Source organism: Heptranchias perlo, chromosome 38 (assembly GCF_035084215.1).
Source record: "Heptranchias perlo isolate sHepPer1 chromosome 38, sHepPer1.hap1, whole genome shotgun sequence".
NCBI lineage: Eukaryota > Metazoa > Chordata > Chondrichthyes > Hexanchiformes > Hexanchidae > Heptranchias > Heptranchias perlo.
The window spans coordinates 13,604,524-13,625,559 of NC_090362.1; the positions used below are offsets into that span (position 1 = coordinate 13,604,524).

A 21,036-nucleotide genomic window follows, 5' to 3' on the forward strand; every position below is an offset into this window, starting at 1 on the left:
GGGGGTTTATTTGCTGTGTGTTGCAGGTTGGGGGGGGTGTGGGGTTTATCTGCTGTGTGTTGCAGGTTGGGGGGGGTGTGGGGTTTATCTGCTGTGTGTTGCAGGTTGGTGGGGGTGTGGGGTTTATTTGCTGTGTGTTGCAGGTTGGGGGTGTGGGGTTTACCTGCTGTGTGTTGCAGGTTGGGGGGGTGTGGGGTTTATTTGCTGTGTGTTGCAGGTTGGGGGGGGTGTGGGGTTTATCTGCTGTGTGTTGCAGGTTGGTGGGGGTGTGGGGTTTATCTGCTGTGTGTTGCAGGTTGGTGGGGGTGTGGGGTTTATTTGCTGTGTGTTGCAGGTTGGGGGTGTGGGGTTTACCTGCTGTGTTGCAGGTTGGGGGTACCTTTTATCATCTAACGTCAGGCATCAGGGCTTTTTGTTGTTGGCATTGAGTGTCTCCATCTGAAATGGTACGTATCACCCTTGTCATTGGGGGTCCTGCATTGGAGGGGTGTTGCAGCCTGATGGTGGGACTGACGACACCGTCCTCTAATGCTTTCCTGTTGGGGATGTTGTAGCCTGAAGTCTGGTAGAAAGTGAAGCAATCATTCTGTTGTTTTTTAGCTTAATATTGTTTGTTTGTGGAGGTTGCTTTTTTAAAAAATGAAAACAAAAGCGACGTTGAGTCTGTAACTGTAATGGAACTGCAGGTGGTTGTGAAGTTCCAGGCACTTGTTGGTTTTCTGTTGAATATCCGTCAAAGCTTTCAATTTGCCTACTTAACGATAAGCAGGAAGTGAGCATAATTGACTGCTGCGATTGCCTATTAAATAATTGTCACTATATTTCAAAAGAACTTCAGTTTCGTTTGGTGCTGTGACTATTTTTCGGTTAAAGGCCTAGCTCATTGCCGTATTGCTAGGAAAGTTTTTTTTCATTGATGGTTTTGGTGGATGCTTAAATTTTAAAGTTGTTGGTTATCATCTTTAGAGGTGAATTCACAAACCTAGTTAGACTGAATGAGATTGCAGATAACTAAATATTTCTGACTTAGCTAGTTGACTAAAAAGCCCCATTTTCCACAACGGTACACATCCATAATATTGCATTCATTGGTATTTATTACTGAGAAACCTAGGTGAAGGACTGTGACCTACAGTTCTGGACACCATCAAGGTTGAAAAGAGCAGAAGAGAGACAAGGTAAACCAAGAAATAGGTGACACCAAGATTGGGTTTTAAAAGCCTATAGATTCTCAGAGAAGGCTAAGACTGAGGGAGAGAATGAGTTCCATAATTTTGAAGTCTGGGATAAGGATGGGTTACATAGGAATGTCTAAGCTAACACCAGTGCAGCACTGTCGGAGGTGTCGTCTTTTGGATGAGATGTTAAACCAAGGTCCCATCGGCCCTCTCAGGTGGATGTAAAAGATCCCATGGCATTATTTTGAAGAAAAGCAGGGGAGTTCTCCCTGGTGTCCTAGCCAATATTTCTCTCATCCAACGCCACTAAAACAGATTATCTAGTCATCATCTCATTGCTGTTTGTGGGACCTTGCTGTGCGCAGTATGTCTGCTGTGTTTCCCTACATTATAACAGTGACTACACTTCAAAAGTACTTCATTGGCTGTAAAGCGCTTTGGGACGTCCTGAGGTCATGAAAGGTGCTATGGAAATGCAAATCTTTGAAGGTGGCAGGACAGGTTGAGAAAGCAGTTTTTTAAAAAAAAAAGCATACGGGGTTCTTGGCTTTATAAATAGAGGCATAGAGTACAAAAGCAAGGAAGTTATGTTGAACCTTTATAAAACACTGGTTTGGCCACAACTGGAGTATTTTGTCCAATTTTGGGCACCGCACTTTAGGAAGGATGTCAAGGCCTTTGAGAGGGTGCAGAAAAGATTTACTAGAATTGTTCCAGGGATGAAGGACTTCAGTTACATGGATAGACTGGAGAAGCTGGGGTTGTTCTCCTTAGAACAGAGAAGGTTGAGAGGAGATTTGATAAGTGTTTAAAATCATGATGGGTTTATATAGAGTAGATAAAGAGAAACTGTTCCCATTGGCGGAAGAGTCGAGAACCAGAGGACACAGATTTAAGGAGTTTAGCAAAAGAACCAAAGGTGACATGAGGATAAACTGTCTTATGCAGCGAGTCGTTGTGATCTGGAATGCATTGCCTGAAAGGGTGGTGGAGGCAGATTCAATCGTGGCTTTCAAAAAGGAATTGGGAAAAAAAATTGCGGGGAAATGGGACTTACTGGATTGCTCTTACAAAGAACTGGCACAGGCTCGATGGGCCGAATGACGACCTTCTGTGATGTAACCATTCTATGATTTTGACGCAGTGAGGTGCGATTCGATTCATTATGTGCCCCTACCTTGACAATCTGCCCTCAGACATTTCATGTGCTGGAAGGCATTAAATTAGATAGTCTGTATAATATGAATTTGATGAAATTTAACCTTGATGCTTGAAGTGGAAAAGCATTCCATTACCCACCAGTGACATCCCTCAACTCAGCGAGCACAAAAATAAAAAAACACGTTCAGGGAGGGATATGGTGATGAGATCAGTACTGTATATATTTTTAAATCGAGATAATTTATAAGCGGCACTCGTGGCCATCCTGTCCTACAATTTTTTTCAATCTCCAGATGTTTGCAGTTTTTAATTTTTTTTCCTTTGAGTTTTGATAGAGGTGTTCAAAATCATGAATGGTAAATGAGAGTAAATAAGGAGAAACTGTTTCACTGGCAGAAGGGTCGGTAACCAGAGGGCACAGATTTAAGGTGTTTGACAAAAGAACCAGAGGCGACATGAGGACACATTTTTTTTCCGCAGAGTTGTAATGATCTGGAATACGCTGCCTGAAAGGGTGGTGGGAGCAGATTCGTTAATAACTTTCAAAAGGTAATTGGATAAATACCTGAAGAGAAAAAAATTATAGGGCTATGGGGAAAGAGCAGGGGGGTGGGACTAATTGGATAGCTTTTCCAAAAAGCTGACACAGACACAATGGGCCAAATGGCCTCCTTCTGTGCTGTAACATACTACAGCTCTTTAGAGCCCAGCTACGACACAGCAGAAGACATATGCTGCAGATTGTTTGACACAAAACTCCTGCTCCCATTGCCTGTTTGAAAAAGTGCAGCATTATTGAGGCAAAAGGGACAGCACTAACTTTCACACCAAAGCACTGACTAACTTTCAGCCTTGTGTGGCTCATTACAATACAATTGGGGCATGACACATTAAAATAAACTCCTTGAAATAAAAAGCCATCAAGAATGCCCAAGAGTGGGGAAAATCCAGATATTAATGTTTTAAACCTCTCCTGCTGCATTACTTCATTTTACTATTACAGCTTAATTTAGGTCAAAATACATTAATGTTCTATTTTTAAAAATGATTTTTTTTGTGCTCATCAAGGTGAGTGTCAGTGCTGGGAATGAAACACTTCCCATCTTGGGCACCTCACGTCAGCATCAAGCATTCCCAGTTCATGTATAACACAATTAGCCACAGAGTAAAGCTCCCTCTACTGTCCCATCAAACACTCACATGGGTTAGGTACAGAGTAAAGCTCCCTCTATACTGTCCCATCAAACGCTCCCAGGCCAAGTACAGCATGGGTTAGATACAGAGTAAAGCTCCCTCTACACTGTCCCAACAATGTACCTCAACCCCAAACTCAAAGCAGTATCCCCTACTATGCCAGTGTGATGTTGTTGCATTTCCTCCAACAGCCATCCTCTTGCCTCTCTGAATGATGATGCTAATTGATGCTGAATTAATAGCAGCTTTGTGCCGTGGACCCGTGCCCTACTGGGTATGCACAGCGTTGTTCTTGTGTCAATTACTGTCTATTTGTACAACCACTATATTAACATTTTCCTAAAGCTGCCTGTTGTTTTTGTTGTTGAGGTAAGAAGAAAAAACTTCAAATGCTGGAAATCAGAAATTTTTTAAAAATCAGAAAATACTGGAAATGTACATCAAATTAATCAGCATCAGAAAGAGAAAGATAGATTAACATTTCAGGGACCCTTCACTGGAACATTGGAACAGGAGTGAGCCATTCAGCCCTTGAGCCTGTTCCACCATTCAATAGATCGTGGTTGATCTGTACCTCCACTCCATTTACCTGCTGTTGCTCCATATCCCTTGATAACCTTACCTAACAAAAATCTATTGATTTCAGACTTGAACATTTCAATTGACATAGCACCTACCAGCTTTTGGGAGAGACTGTTGCAGATTTCCATTAACTTTTGTGTGAAGAAATGCTTCCTGTTTTCACTCCTAAATGGTCTAGCTCTAATTTTAAGATTATACCGAATTGTTCTAGATTCTCTGGTCCTAATTTCTGCTGCTGAAGGGTCTCACTTCGAACACTATCCTGTCTTTTCTGTCAGATGTTGACAGACCTGCTGTTTATTTACAGCATTTTCCATTTGTTTTTTTCTCAGTCATTTATTTTCTGGATTGAAATGGACATTATCTGATGAAAGAAAGAACTTGCATTTATATAGTGCCTTTCACGATCTCAGGACGTCCCAAAGTGCTTTACAGCCAATGAAGTACATTTGAAGTGTAGGAAATGCGGCGGCCAATTTACACACAGCAAGATCCCTAACAGCACTGTGATAATGACCAGATATCTGATTTTTTTGGTGATGTTGGTTAAGGGATAAATATTGGCCAGAACACCAGGGAGAACTCCCCTGCTCTTCTTCGAAATAGTGCCATGGGATCTTTTACATCCACCTGAGAGGGCAGATGGGTCCTCGGTTTAACGTCTCATCCGAAAGACGACACCTCCGACAGTGTAGCACTCCCTCAGTACTGCACTGACGTGTCAGCCTGGTTTATGTGCTCATCTCCGGAGTGGGGGCTTGCACTGATGTCCTTCTGACTCGAGGTGAGAGTGCTATCACTAGGCCATGGCTGACACCTTTTGACATTGTGCGATGCAGTGGAATGCTGGATAGTTGCTAAGAAATGTTACAGGAAAGTCACAGAATTGTACATTCCTCGGGTCTCTGCAGCTACATTTATGAAATTTGATCTAGGGTACGGACAGTACTTATATTTAGAAATATAACTAGCAAACCCAATGCTATTGTTATGCTTCAGGTGCTGTACAGATTCTTTTTATTGTCCCTATAACTGAAATATATTCTACACAAAGTAATCTGGGATCACAGACTGCTTTGTGAACAATGAACCCTTTTACTGATGAGGTACATGCTGGTAATAGTACTGGTTAGCACTGTGTTCTTCCGATCTCTGTGACTAGGCAACTGACACTCTTGACAAACTGTGTATCTTTGGTTATAAGCTACAAATTAGTTTTGCTAAGAAAATAAAATTAGCAAAACAAAAATAAAGGAAGATGGCGGGTAGATGAATCTTAGCATTTCACTTAACTTACAGAATCTATCACCAACCAAAACATATTGCTGTACTGGATGATCTCTGTAGTGTTATACTTTGCATCACTTTGGAGCAAAATTTATACATGAAATCAGAAATTTACAGAGTGTTCCACCAGCTCCAGCTTGTTAATTGCCTGGTGAAGCAAATATTCACACAACAAATCATGAGACAGGGTAACAGTTATATCCCCAACTTTGAACTCTGAACTGGAAGAAGAGAAGATAACACAAAGCCAACCAACCCAAGTACGAGTATGAGAATAGACTGGCGGCCAACATGAAAGGGAATCCAAAAGTTTTCTGCTGGCATGTAAACAGTAAGCGGGTTGTAAGAGGAGGGGTGGGGCCGATTAAAGAACCTGGACTGGATGGGATGCATCCTAGGTTGCTGAGGGAAGTAAGGGTGGAAATTGCAGAGGTACTGGCCATAATCTTCCAAACGTCCGTAGATACGGGGGTGGTGCTAGAGGACTGGAGAATTGCAAATGTTACACCCTTTTTCAAAAAAAGGTATAAAAATAAACCCAGCAACTACAGGCCAGTCAGTTCAACCTCAGTGGTGGGGAAACTTTTAGAAACGATAATCCGGGACAGAATTAACAGTCACTTGGACGAGGGTGGATTGATTAGGGAAAGCCAGCATGGATTTGTTAAAGGCAAATTGTGTTTAACTAACCTGATAGAGTTTTTTGATGAGATATCAGAGAGGGTCGATGAGGGCAATGCAGTTGATGTGGTGTATATGGACTTTCAAAAGGCTTTTGATAAAGTGCCGGAAAGTAGGCTTATTATCAAGATTGCGGCCCGTGGAATAAAGAGAGCAGTAGCAACATGGATACAGAATTGGCTAAGGGACAGGAAACGGAGAATAGTGGTGGAGGTGTAGACCGGAGGGAGGTGTACAGTGGTGTTCCCCAGGGGTCAGTGCTGGGCCTACTGCTTTTCTTGATGTATATTAATGTCTTGGACTTGGGTGTACAGAGCACAATTTCAAGATTTGCAGATGACAAAAAACTTGGAAGGGTAGTGAACAGTGAGGAGGATAGTGATAGACTTCAAGAGGATAGGCTGATGGTATGGGCAGACATGTGGCAGATGAAATTTAATGCAGAAAAATGCGAAGTGATACATTTCGGTTGGAATATAAACTAGAGGGCACAACTCTAAAAGGGGTACAGGAACAGAAAGATCTGGGGGTATATGTGCTCAAGTCATTGAAGGTGGCAGGACAGGTTGAGAAAGTAGTTTAAAAACAGTCTAAAAATTAGAGCCAGACCTTTCAGGAGCGAGATTAGAAAACATTTCTACACACAAAGGGTGGTAGAAGTTTGGAACTCTCTTCCGCAAACGGCAATTGATACTAGCTCAATTGCTAAATTTAAATCGGAGATAGATAGCTTTTTGGCAACCAAAGGTATTAAGGGATATGGGCCAAAGGCAGGTATATGGAGTTAGATCACAGATCAGCCATGCCCTTATCAAATGGCAGAGCAGGCATGAGGGGCTGATTGGCCTACTCCTGTTCCTATGTTCCTAAAAAGCATACGGGATCCTGGGCTTTATAAATAGAGGCATAGAGTGCAACAGTATGGAAGTCATGATGAACCTTTATAAAACGCTGGTTTGGCCACAACTGGAGTATTGTGCCCAGTTCTGGGCACCGCACTTTAGGAAAGATGTGAAGGCCTTAGAGAGGGTGCAGAAGAGATTTACTAGAATGATTCCAGGGATGAGGGACTTTAGTTACGTGGATAGACTGGAGAAGCTGGGGTTGTTCTCCTTGGAACAGAGATGGTTGCGAGAAGATTTGATAGTGGTATTCTAAATCACGAAGGGTCTAGACAGAGTAGATAGAGAGAAACTGTTCCCATTGGTAGAAGGATCAAGAACCAGAGGACATAAATTTAAGGTGATTGGCAAAAGAACCAAAGGTGACATGAGGAAAATCTTTTTTACACAGCGAGTGGTTAGGATCTGGAATGCACTGCCCGAGGGAGTGGTGGAGGCAGATTCAATCATGGCCTTCAAAAGGGAACTGGATAAGTACTTGAGAAGAAAAATTTGCAGGGCTACAGATATGGGGCGGGGGAGTGGGACTAGCTAGATTGCTCTTGCATAGACTCGATGGGCCAAATGGCCTCCTTCCGTGCTGTAACCGTTCTATGATTCTAAGTCCTGAGGAAGAATCCATACCCGAAATAGCTTGTCTGTTTTCTCCATAAATGTTGCTTGAACTGCTGGCTGTTTCCAGGGTTTTCTGTTTCTATTACTACCAGTTAAAGAGTTGACCAGAGGCACAGAAACTGTCTGTCAGGTTTACCTGATATAATATTTGAATCTATAGAGTAGCATTTCTGAAAATGTGGGTGATACCCTTCCAGACTAATGGGCTGACCAGCACAGATAATGGTTGGGATGGATATCGCTATTTGAAGTGACATTAACACAGTAGTGGAGCTGTGTATTTCACGACGTACAGAGAAAATGGCCGTCTTCAGAATGTAAGGGGAACATTTTAAATTTGTCGCAATATTACCAACCTAAAAATGCTCATAAATATTAAAAATAGTCCTTTATGATTTGAAACGAGTCGGATCTCTAATCTGACACAAAAGCAAAATGCTGCGGATGCTGGAAATTGGAAATAAAAACAGAAAATGCTGGAAACACTCAGCAGGTCAGGCAGCATCTCTAATCTGTCACAGCTGTAAACAATTGCTTCGCTGTCAACTGCCAATGCTGCTGTTTGAGGAAAATCTACTAACATTTTTCTCACACTTTGAAAAAATCTTGTCTATTAGGTGATTTTCCTCTCACCTCTGGCCTCCATATTTTCTCTCTCTCTTGTTATTTCTCTCTCTCTTGCTTTTTCTCTCTCTCCCTCAATTTTTTCTCACTTGCCTTTTCTCTCTTTCCTATTCTTTCTGTTTCTCTCTCTCTTATTGATATTACTATTCCCTGTTCTCTCCTGAACATTGCAACTTTTCCCCCTCCTAGGTTACAAGTAAGCACATCATTCTGCATGCTGTTCCCCTCCTTACATATTCATTGTTTTGAAATCAAGACTTCTTGAACTGTTTCCAACTTATACTTTCCCAGGCCTTTTCAGATTTCCAGCATCTGCAGTGTTTTGCTTTTTGTTTATATATTCCCAGGATCTCAAAACTGTGGAACTCCTTACCGACCTCAGTTTCTCCCTCTTTCTACAGTCCAAAGCTTGGTGCCATCTGTTGATTACTTCTTGATTTACCTTGTCATCTTTCTTAATCTTTCCAACTTTGGCATTATCCTGCAATATTGGATCTTAGCCCTTCAACTGGTTTCTGAAGTTAAAGTAAAATGTAATAACCTGCACTAGTCCTGTGTATGGTATATTCAATTTTGTCAGTGTATAGTAAAGGTGCTGTTACACACTGCTGCACCAGTTTTGGAAGAGTGGCAGTATACTTGGTGCCGTTCTCTTCCATTTACCGTTCCACCAGCTGCCATACATGGGTCAGAAGTGGAGAGAGTGAATCTGGCAGCAGTCCACAACACTATGCCCACGGAAAAATCAGTCTGTGCTGCTGCAGCAGTGCCAGTCGGCATCTCCCCAACTGCAGCCAATGACGAGAGAATTGCGCATTTGCCGTCAGCTGGCTTTGTATAAAGTAAAAGCGATTTAAGTCTCTCATTCCTGATGTTTGCATGTAAGCTATCAGGAGCCTAAAAATAAAATGAAGCTGCCCTGTCAGCTTAGAGAACAGCGAGGATCTGGCAGTGTTTCATTAGAATTTTGTGAACGAGTATTTCTGGGAGGATGTTACATATTGGAATATACTTTCTAAATTGGCACAGAATATAAAGTCTTTAAGAATCAGTAAAAAGAAAAAGAAGGACTTGCATTTATATAGCGCCTTTCATGACCTCAGGATGTCACAAAGCCAGTGAAGTACTTTTGAAGTGTAGTCACTGTTGTAATGTAGGAAACGCGGCAGCCAATTTGTGCACAGCAAGATCCTACAAACAAGTGAGATAATGACCAGATAATCTGTTTTCGTGATGTTGGTTGAGGGATAAATATTGGCCAGAACATGGGGGAGAACTCCCCTGCTCTTCTTCAAAATAGTGCCACTAGGATCTTTTTACATCCACCTGAAAGGGCAGACAGGGCCTCAATTTATCGTATCACCTGAAAGACAGCACCTCTGACAGTGCAGCACTCTGGTCTGATCTGGGAGTGTTAGCCTGAATTTTGTGCTCCAGTCTCTGTAGTGGGACTTGAACCCACAACCTTCTGACTCAGAGGCAAGAGTGCTACCCACTGAGCCACAGCTGACACAATGGGCTGGAGCACCAAAAGCTCAGAAGTCTAGGACAGCTATGAAGTTAAAGTTTGCAAAAAAAAAATTCTTATTCAAATAGTTTTAAGTGCCAAATGTAAATTTATCACTTGGGTCGGGTCCTGTGGCAGCCTTCTCCGCATTTCTCAGTGTCCCTTATCTGTCCTCCAGAAGATGTGAAACAGCAGCCTGATGATTGTATCTGTATCAAGGGAATAAAGACTTATAGCCTCTTTCATGACATCAGGATGTTCCAAAGTGCTTTACAGCTAATGAAGTACTTTTTGAAGTGTAGTCGCTGTTGTAATGAAGGAAATGCGGCAGTCAATTTGGTCAATGTGATAATGACCAGATAATCTGTTTTAATGATGTTGGTTGAGGGATAAATATTGGCCATGACACTGGGGAGAACTCCCCTGCTCTTCTTCGAATAGTGCCATGGGATCTTTTACATCCGCTTGAGTGGACAGATGGTGCCTCAGTTTAATGTCAGCCTGGATTATATGCTGGTCTCTGGAGTGGGACTTGAACCTACGACCTTCTGACTCTGAGGCCTGCGTACTACTCACTGAGCCACAACTGGTACTCGATGTAGAAGGTATCATGGCTGTATAAGATAGGCTAGATTGACGAGTAGGCCTTTTCCTGTCCGTCATTTTCAAATGTTTGAAATTCTGTCTCCAATGTTTCCCCCCCTCTGCCCCCACCCAGGCCTCCGCCGTGATGTGTATGGAAGCATGACTGAGACTGCAATACCAGCAGAGTGGGGGAATCAAACTTTATCTCTCTACTTCACAATACTGCATATGGGTGCTCCAGTGCACTGCACCTTCACTGAGTTGTACTTTACCAGTAGGTGTCTCTCACTTAATTGCACTGTTGAGAGTGTCAATTTTATGTAGGTTTGAAGGAGACTTGTACTTAAAACTAAGCAGGACTCTTCCAATTATTGCTATCCCTTTGTGTATTGCTTGTGTATTTGGGCTCTGACTGAAAACAACATCAAATAGAGGACAGGGTGTTAGCCTTGGACTATCCAGCAATGCATGGACTCTAAAGAATTACAGTGTTAAAGTCCTGTTATAGTATTATGTTAAGCAGCTGTCGTATTTCAGCTGGGTAGTCATCTGCAGCTTATGGTATTGTGTTACATGCGTCTCCGAAATAACTGTCCCAGCACGGGGAATCTCTCATGATTTCTGTGAGTATCTGAAACCAAAATCTTTGCCAAACTAAGTTCAATTATCCCTAGAATTTGAATAAAGCTAGGTGAAACCTGCTTTGTGATCCTGGCTATAATTAAGAGTGTCAGATTCCAGTATTGAAATTGCTAACCGGTGGTTTTTCTGCTGAGCTGTTGGCAAGACAGCAAGTGACTGACTGGTTAGCAGGGCTTTTACCTGAAGCATTAACCGTTCTTTTCTCTGCACACTCTTCACAGATGGACCTGCTTTGTATTTCCAGCACTTCCTGTTTTTATTTCAGATTTTCAGTGTTTTGTTTTTTTCACTTTGTCTAAAGCAGATAATTTATTGTTCGATATATTTTTTAATATTTTCCTTTTGTACAGCTTAGTTTTTCTTCCTGAATGTGTACTATGAGTTAGTAAGATGGTGTGTAATACATTAGTTCATTTATTTCCGTACTATCTCTTGTAGCACTGGAAGTGCAATTGTGAAAGCAGAATTGAGAGTGATGTGTCACAATAGAATTTTTTGATATTTTTGTCTTTCTGTTTCTGGATCACCCTTTGCCACAGAGAACACAGATTTTATTTTAAGAGCAACTCTCGAACATTCAACTGAAATTTATGTGTTTTTTGAAAAAAACAATGTTGGAAATATATAAAAGGCAGATTGAAGTTTCAGGTGAGAGCTCCTCTACAGGACATTGTTTTGGTCAGCACCTATAAGGAGGCAAGATAGGTTAAAGTTTATGGTGTAGAGCCTTCATCAGAGAAATCTGCGGTGCACATTTTTGATGTGGTGGGAACAAATATTAAGAGAGTTAAGAACGTACAAGACAGTATTGATCATTAATTCAGCCCATTTCCAACACAGCCAAGACCTGCACATGATCTGGTGTCCACATTTATAATTTCCAGCAAGCGTCACTGGGAATCTGGCTGATTATTTCTCCCCTCTCCAATCCAGGAGCAGTGGGAGCAGTTCTACTGTTCAAAATAGCACCCTGCCTGAGAAGGTGTGATTCTTCATCGTTCTTGGTGGTGGAAATGGAGCAGTAATTCATACTGCTAACCACCTGCAAAAATGGAAGCAATGAGCCATCTCCTATACCAGGACACCATCTTTGTAGCAGTGTGAAGTGCTGTGTGGTTGACTGTGGCATAAATCTCTGCCATGTTCCCTTGTAGTGTTTCAACAACACTATATGTGAGCCTATCATCATTGTTAGTTGATGTCAGGTGGTCTTGATGCAATGAAATAGACAATTAAGTCCGCTACCTTAGCTAAATAAAAGCAGTGGTAATAAAGATTTAAATAACACACTTGGATAGAATGTGTGAGTCTGTTTAGTGAAAAGGCGTTTCACATCAGACCCTCTTTTTATGAAAAATGTTAACATTCTTTTGTTCTGTTTCAACCACCTGTGCTCTGTAATGGCTCTCAGGACTGACTGGCTGATTACTAAAACTTTACTGTTTAGGCACCCAAATGAAGGGCCAAGACCGACCGGTTGAAAAGAGCAGGAAAGACAAAGTGAATCTAGAACTAGTGATACGAAACTTGGGTTTTGAAGGTAAGAGGAAGGGAAGACTGAGGGAGATGAGGAGTTGCACCGTTTGGAGGTGCTGGGAAAAGGACGAGTTTGAGTAGGAGAAGGTGCACGTACTGAAGAGCGAGTATTCGGCATCCTTTGTTTAACAACTTTAATGTCAGACTAAAAAGATCAGTTTCACTGCATTTTATCACATTGATTCAGTCTAGCACTGCAGGCTCATGTGCACTTTGGTACAGCAGCATTAATTTGCTTCTGTTTTCTATTGGAATACTAGGATACAAAGGGGAGAAAATTGACTGGGCTCCCCAAATGGCTGAGTGAGTAAATGCACCCCCTAATGTCGTGCTGACTCATAGTTACGGATGGTCCTGGGTTATTTAAGGGTGATATTTTTTTGTAATATGGTACAAAAAAATCGTGGCTGCCATTGCCTGCGTGGCTGCTACTAGTCTGTACTTTGGACAGGTAGCGATGTGGTTGCTTACCTGTACTGTGCTTCTCCTACAATTGGGAAGACAAAACACATTAAGTGGCTCCCCTGATAGTTGGTGAAGCCTGTGTGTATTTGAGCCGTACAGCTCGGAAGGCATCAGGGCATGGCCCCGGCCTGTGCTGCGTTATCTGATCTCGGAGAGAGTGACAGTAGGGGAGGTGCGTTTGGCCCTAGTGCCCCTGAGTAGAGAGGAAAAGATCAGCTTAATGGTTTCTGCTCCTGTTGTCGATGCTAGAACGTGTGTAATTAATCTCATTACTTTCAAATAGATTTGAATAGTGAAGTTAGGCGAAGAAATTATAAGAAAAGGAATAAGGACAGACTCAAGACGATGGATGATGGGATTAGGCTGGTGAGATGACTACTGAGCATTAAAGTTATTGTGGATATTCCCAGCAGTGAACTTATATGGGTGCTGTTATTGGCATGTGATTGCTACTGAAAACAATATGGATACCAGGTAGCTCCATCCCTCGTCTGTGCTGAGTTAGCTAATCTCAGGCAAAGAAGCTCTACAGCCCCACAGTTAGGAGGGTAAAAAAAATCAGCCAGGGTTCCTATTCCAGATCATTACACAGCAACTTTCTTTTTTTTTCTCCCACCTCCCCATAACACCCCCCCACTCTGGAAGTGTATGCATGTGGATGCTGAGTGTTACAGAACTGGGATTGGCCTTGATCGTGGATAACTAGCTGCCACTCACTGCCACATTTACTGGTAGAAGTTCTGTACAGTGACCATCAGCGGTAGAACCATACTCCAGTGGGAGAATCGATGCCTTCAGGGTCGGAAAGAGTAAATGGATTGCAGAACCATTTTCGGCTTTGAGGTTTCGTGCTGTGTGTTTAAGCTCCTTTTGAAAGTGCTCTTTTATTGGATTTCTCATGGGTTGATGCTTCATAGCCTGTCCCTATAGAAAAAAAGAACTTACATTTACATAGCGCCTTTCACTTCCTCAGGATGTCCCAAAGCGCTTTACAGCCAATGAAATACTTTTGAAGTATAATCACTGTTGTAATGTAGGGAAATGCAGCAGCCAGTTTGTGCACAGCAAGGTCCTACAAACAGCAATGAGCATATTGGCTCCAGATTGTCACAATATACGAAATATTGGGACAATCTGGAGCCTTTAAATTAAAGGGGGCAGCACTACCCCTCCTTTATTAGGTGCGACGGTAAAGACTCAGAAGGTGCTATTATGATCATTTCAGGTTATGCAAGCCCTATGTGCAGTGGCATGATTTGTTTGTTTATTGTGGTCACATACTTCTGGTCTTAACTGCTGAATCAACCAGAAAGGATAGGAAGGAATTTTGCTTACTCTGGGATTCTGGTGGTTTATTGGCTTAGCTTTGTAATTAGCATGACTCGCGATGCACCCGGCCGTGGTGTAACAGCCACAAATGTTTTACTAGTTAGCAGTTGCTGTTTGTCTGCATTAACCCGTACACCCATTCTGAGTGGAAAGCTCCGTGTGACAGCACGGAGTTCCGATTGCCACAAAGCTGCATCAACATTTCAAATTTTAGTAGATGCATTGCGTTTTAATCGTTGCAGAACTATTTTTGGCTTTGAGGTTTCGTGCTGTGTGTTTAAGCTCCTTTTGAAAGTGCTCTTTTATTGGATTTCTCACGGATTGATGCTTCATAGCCTGTCCCTATTGAAAAAAGAAACAACCTACTTTTTCATAGCGCCTTTCACGTCCTCAGGATGTCCCAAAGTGCTTTACAGCCAATGAAATACTTTTGAAGTGTAATCACTGTTGTAATGTAGGGAAATGCAGCAGCCAATTTGTGCACAGCAAGGTCCTACAAACAGCAGTGAGTTAATGACCAGATAATCTTTTTTTAGTGCTTTTGACTGAGAGATAAATATTAGCCAGAGTTGACTTTCATCCCATTAGTTTGAGCTGAAGTTGAAGCCAGAGCCCAGAGGTATCAGCTGGACAGTGAGTGCTGGCCGGTTATCCACTCTGTACACAGTGCAGCACCCAGTTCTCACAAACACCATCCATATGAGCAAACGGATTAAAGGATAATGGTGTCAGCCTTAGTTCAGAAGGTTGTGGGTTCAAGTCCCATTCCAGAGACTTGAGCACATACTCTAAGCTGACACTTCAGGGCAGTACTGAGGGAGAGCTGCACCGTTAAACCGAGGTCCCGTCCGCCCTCTCAGATGTAAAACAACCCTGCTCTTCTTCAAATAGTGCCATGGGATGTTTTACATCTGAGAGGGCGGACGGGACCTCGGTTTAACGCTCTCCCTCAATTTTACAACACCCAGTTATAGTCCAGCAATTGCTGGACTATAACTTGGTGTTGTAAAATTGTTTACAATTGTCAACCCCAGTCCATCACCGGCATCTCCACATCATTTCATAGTTCAAGGGGACATAACAAAAATTGCACATGTTCATTGTTAACTTTACTAAAATCCTTGTGACAGTACTTGACATTGGAACTCCAGCACCCTGTATTAGGGTGTGGAGGGGCCTGAGTCCTGTATGCAGGGGCCTGGGTCCCTCCAATGGCTTGGTGTGTAAATGCACTTCCAAAAGTAGTACTGAGCCATAGACCATAAGGTCTAGTGTTCGATCTCTGGTCCATGCTGAATTTGACGATCTCGGGTCACCAAAAAAAAAGAGGTGGAGAAAATTGAAACGTTTATTGCGTTTGTTTTATGTCCAGTCACAAAATGATACACAGGAGAAATTGTAATGGTTGGGAAAGAAGATCCTGTAAAGTTTCATCCTTCCACTAATTGTCAGTCTTGGACTGGCTAGTCCGTTCTTGAATGAAAGTTCCTCAAATCTTTCGCATTAAAGGAATTAATACAAGCGAGGAGGCAAAATTAAAACAGTTGAAATATAATTTATCAGTGACTGCTGTTAAAATAATTCATCTTTCAGTTTCCAATTCTCTTTTTTGTTTCTGCTGCAGATAGTTAATCTCAGGACGAAACGGATTTTTGAAGAGGTGGGAGGAAGAAAGCTTACATAAGGAAGTTTCTAGGTAGATTCCACCTATGCAAGCCTGAAGTTGTTGTGCTGAGAATACTACATGCTCTTGTTACCTGGACTATGCCCTAAGGGCAAATCTTAAACTCAGCAAGATCATTGGAAAAGCGATGATACCGAGGCTGGAATTAGTGCTATGGGAAGTTTAGTTATCTCTCTCTCTCTTTAAATGATGACTAATATCCGTGATGAAAGGTCAACCAGGTTGTCATGACAACCCCCACCTCTTTTGAGGGGAAACACTCGGCACCTAAATTCTTTGTTGGATGCGAGGAGGATGATATTGAGGATCTGGAATCAAACATGAAGGCAGAAGACCTTGACCTTTATGATGATGAAAATGATTCAGACTCGGTAAGGAAATGTATTACTTTTTTTAAAACTTTGCTCACTCACTTTGAACCTTTTTAGCTGACGTTGAAATAAAAACAAATTGCTTAGCCTCGTTAAAGCAGTCAAATGGTTCTGCGGTTCACTTTTTAATTTAAAAAAAAAGCTTTAGCAAAAGTTTTGCATCGGAAGTACTATTACTTGAAATGGCTAATGTGATTTTATTTAATGGGTCGTACTTGACAGAAAAGTGAGATAGTTTTTCTGCGTTTTGGTCTTTAATATCGAGAAAGGAAATTTTCTTTTATCTGCAGTTGGTAACCTTTGATGTTGAAACAAAGTTAACTCAACAAAGCACTTCCAGAAGGTGCTGTTTTTAAAGGTTAGGTGCGCTGTTTTCGGGAGGGATTTCTGTGTTTTTGAAGAGCTGATCACCACTTTCACCACAATGTCATTGCATTGTATGTGTCTTTGAAGTGCATTTTTTTTCTCTTTTCTCTCCTTTCCTGAAGGCGTTGATTTCTTGCTCAGGTACAGTTGCGTGAATACTGTTCCCCTGCCTCATTCTTCATCTGTGAGCCTAGACTGTGGATGTTGGTTGGCTATTTTGACCATGTAGATTGTCATTCTCGAATCTGATCTTGTTCTCACTCTGTGCCGTGGTTCAGTTCCACATGCACCGTCACCCTCTCAAACGTCCATTCTTCATGCCTCAGCTTTACAATGGGCATTGACAGGCTGTTTGACTGTGGAGGCTATCACAGCTGAGTGTGATTTGTCCTTTCCCCACATCCACACACACACACCTACTTCACAGCAGGTGTCAATGGATAGCATTGAGGAGTGGAAACCCTGGCTGCTTTCCCCTCACCCCCTCCTTAATTTGGGGAGACGCAAAGGCAAATCATGGAAGCCTCCAAACTGGCTGAGATCAGATAACTCAAACTCAACAGGGGTGGAATCTGGGGACTTGCTGTTTATGTTTGAAAGGACTTCATTAATGATTTCAATATGTTGGTACACTCCTAACTGAAACGATATTGTGTATCTAATTTGTTCCATTTTCAACTGTTGCCTCACGTAGATTTGTAGATATATAGGTGTATTAGTATGTTGTGAATTTACTGCACTTGTGTGTACATCGCAGACTTGGGATTAAGTGTGCCAATAGTGATCACTTGCATAAGAAATGGATATTGAATTGCATCTAATTCATAACTTTTTAATAAAGTGTGTTTATGTTTCCTTCCGTAATATCATTTTTTTCTTGCCTCCCCTTCTCCTCCAAGCTGTTGATTTATTGCTTGGTACGTTTCCCCAAGTGGCAGATGCTGTCCAGTACCTTGCCTAAGTAGCTGCTTTTCATGCGCAAGCCTGAAGCACATAGGGCAGAAATCACAAGGCTGTGTTGTTGGTGCAGAGCCCTAGAAGACAGGTAAACGGAGCATAGAATGTGGCAGCGGGACCTCGCAATTTATGCACTCGCACGAAAGCAAGTTATTCACCCTTGGGCAGGGGTCACAGCTGGGCCCAATCCTGGCCTTGCCCGATGTCCACACATGTGCACTTGCCAGCAGGGACACTGGAAGTGAACAGCACTGCAAACTGCATTTTAATTTATTTTCCTCCTCACTAGCGTCTGAGGCTGACTGTAACGCTTCTATTACCTTGGCTGAGATCAGCTAATTCAGTCCAGACCAGGGTTCAAACCTGGTCTCTCTGATGCAGTTCTAAACTGGGTAATGTACTTACCAGCTGAGCTATTGACTCTCTTGTGTTTTGTAATGTGGCTACAAGGAATACACTTCATAGTCTTGTCCAATGTAAAGCTGTTGCAGATGCCTTTCCCTACTAGTTCTTACTCTTCCCATGTTTTTGATGCATATCCGTTTGCTGTACTCCTGATCCTTTTCTTTAGGGGCCTATGATCCCCCATTTCCCAGCTTGCGGTGTGTTTTGTTTTCAGGGGCAGGTGGTTCGAAGCTGTGCCTCTTGCTATCTGCACTCGGGGACAAACCTATAATTTACTTCACTGGAGCAAGGTGATGATGAGGGTGAACTTACATGAGAGTCTTTATGTAAGCAAGGAAATTGGTAGTTTTAAAACAAGTTAATTTTAATGTGAGTATTTTCTTTTAGCCAAAGAGGGAATGCTTTGAATGAAAAGTGCTTCCCCCGCCCCCTCTCCCCGCCAAATTTTCCTTCTCCCCTCCCCAGCACTTTCAATTTTTCTTTCCCTGCAATTCCTGGAACAGTTTCAATTTTTCAATGTTAGTATCCTTTTAATAATTTAAAAACAAAATTGGTGACTGGAATTTTGGTAACACTAGTTGTCAAGACGCAGACATGAACAATAATTATTTGGGGGCTGCAGAGAGGGTACGGATGGGAGGGAGACTTGCCAGTGCCCATAGACCCTTACCCCAACAATATTTGCTGCTAGTCAGGAGAGAAAGGGGAGGGGAATAACTGTAATAAAAACCATACAGCCTGGAAAGTGCCAGCTTTGTTCAACAAAAAGCTAGTGCCATAGGTTACAGTAAGAATACATCATAGGAATTGCTCGACAAAAAAGGACCAAGATCTGTCTAGTTTGCCGTCTACCATCCTGTAGTCACATGATACAACGATAATGGAGTTGTTGACTAATCATAGCAATCAATCTCTATCAATTAGTCTATAACAGAACCAGACATGAGGCAAGGAAAACCTCCAGTTGGGAACAATAGGTTCAAAATCACCTTTCCTCTCGAGCATGTTACATTTACCAAATTACTCATGGACTGTATCCTAAAATGTTACTTTCTGAAATAAATCTCTCTAATTTGCATTGGAATTAATCAATATCAACTGCTTCCACCGTCTCCCTAGGGAGCCTGTTCCACAGATTGACCACTCGCTTACTTAAATAATGTTTCCGCAGATTAGTTTTGAATTTACCCCTCTTCAAGCACAGGCCGTGTCCTCTGGTTTTACTGTTCTGGACAAGGTGAAATAGCTTGTCATGGTCTACATTCCACTGACTCATATCATTACTTTTAAGACATTTTTACCCTGACAGCAGACACATGGGTTCTTGTGCATAAGTGTACACCTGAACATAAATGCCCCAATCTCAACAGTTGACAGTAGCGATTCCAGGTCAGATACAATTTCTGTTTCTGGTTCCTTTGCTTTGAAAAGTTGGCCAGTCCTGAAATAACATTGTGAAATTTTAAAGCATCTCTTAAGTGCTTAAGTTCTGTGAATGAAGGAATTTATCTTTGCTATTTACTTTATCTTTTGGTGGTAATAAGCAGCACACAACAGAGAGCAATGGACTTTGTATATTTTCTTCCCCTTCTTCCCCTTTCCCCCCCCCCCCCCCCCTCCCACTTCCTGAGCATGGTCTTTTGTGTCATGAGTTCATGACTTGAGTGATCTGTCATTGTGTGACATCTCTACAACAATTTGCATTTATATAGCGCCTTTAACGTAGTAAAACGTCCCAAGGCACTTCACAGGAGCGATTATCAAACAAAATTTGACACTGAGCCACATAAAGAGACATTAGGACAAGTGACCAAAAGCTTGGTCAAAGAGATAGCTTTTAAGGAGCATCTTAAAGGAGGAGAGAGAGGCTGAGAGGTTTAGGGAGGGAATTCCAGAGCTTAGGGCCGAGGCAGCTGAAGGCACGGCCACCACTGGTGGGGCAGAGATACGTTCTGTGACTTTTACAATTTAATATAAGGATCCTGATTTTTGCTAAGAAATAGACCCATTTAATAAAAATTGGGAGAGAGCGAGTTCTACCAACACTGAGTCAAGAGCTGCTGTCAAGCAAGAGTGGGAGTTTTAAGGAGCTGCAGAGTTTTGCTCAGCATCAGGGCCAGGAAGTGAGCTGATTTCCCAAGTGCTGATCCTGAAGCATCAGCTTTTTTTGTGGCGACTGCTGCTACTCATTTTATTAGTTTACAACTTTTCCAAGGAATTGCAGCATTAATGAGGGATATCATTATGGGCACTTAGTATCAAATTGTGGGTATAATACGGTTAAATGCAGACGCTTAGTGACTAGTCAACTAATCTCTTCAAAAAGGAGCTGGATAAATATGTGATCAGGAGCGGGTGGCCCCTAACTAAATCGTCGTTTAAGGTTTTGGCCCATGGCAAAAACATTTTATAAGTGAGTAACACTGGATTAGAGAGTCTGCCGTTACTTACAAATGCGTCAGGCAAATAACTACTTGGTCACATGCAGTTCATAGGTGTATAATTTGCTTGGCTGTCAGTTTAAATAATATCCTGAGTTGTCAACTCCTAAGTGATTATTACTTGTTTGCTTTAATTTTTGAGTGGCTCCCGTCAATGCTGTGAAACCTGAATTTCAGATGCAGCACTTTGTGAAAAACATGGAGCATTTTTCCTGTGCTTTTTTATCTGTTTATCTTTTCTGTGTCTCCATTTTAAAACATCACGCTCAAAATGGAAGTTATGCATTCATTTAAAAGATCTACAGTAATCCTTTGTAGGGACAGATGTATCTTAAATGTACAAACATTTTGATGGCAAAATTTGTTGGGAGTGAAAGTATCACTGCAAACAGACACTGTAATCTAATCAAGGAGGCCACTCATGTTCAATCCAAAATAGATCAATTGAGCTAATGGTGTTTCGAACCAAATGTCAATGGAACATGCAAAATAGTGTGTTTAGAGTTTGTGTAGATTATCCTAGC

At 42.0% G+C, this 21,036-nt stretch overlaps 1 protein-coding gene across 6 annotated transcripts in view; it reads left to right on the forward strand.

Moving 5' to 3' along the window:
- ppip5k1a (diphosphoinositol pentakisphosphate kinase 1a) overlaps positions 1-21,036 on the forward strand; it is a 128,876-nt gene that overhangs the window by 831 nt on the left and 107,009 nt on the right. For all 6 annotated transcript variants that reach the window (XM_067973491.1, XM_067973493.1, XM_067973494.1 and 3 more), the window contains exon 2: positions 15,913-16,343. In XM_067973491.1, the coding sequence (XP_067829592.1) occupies positions 16,200-16,343 (144 nt within the window). In that variant the 5' untranslated portion in view covers positions 15,913-16,199. The remainder of the gene's footprint in view (positions 1-15,912; positions 16,344-21,036) is intronic.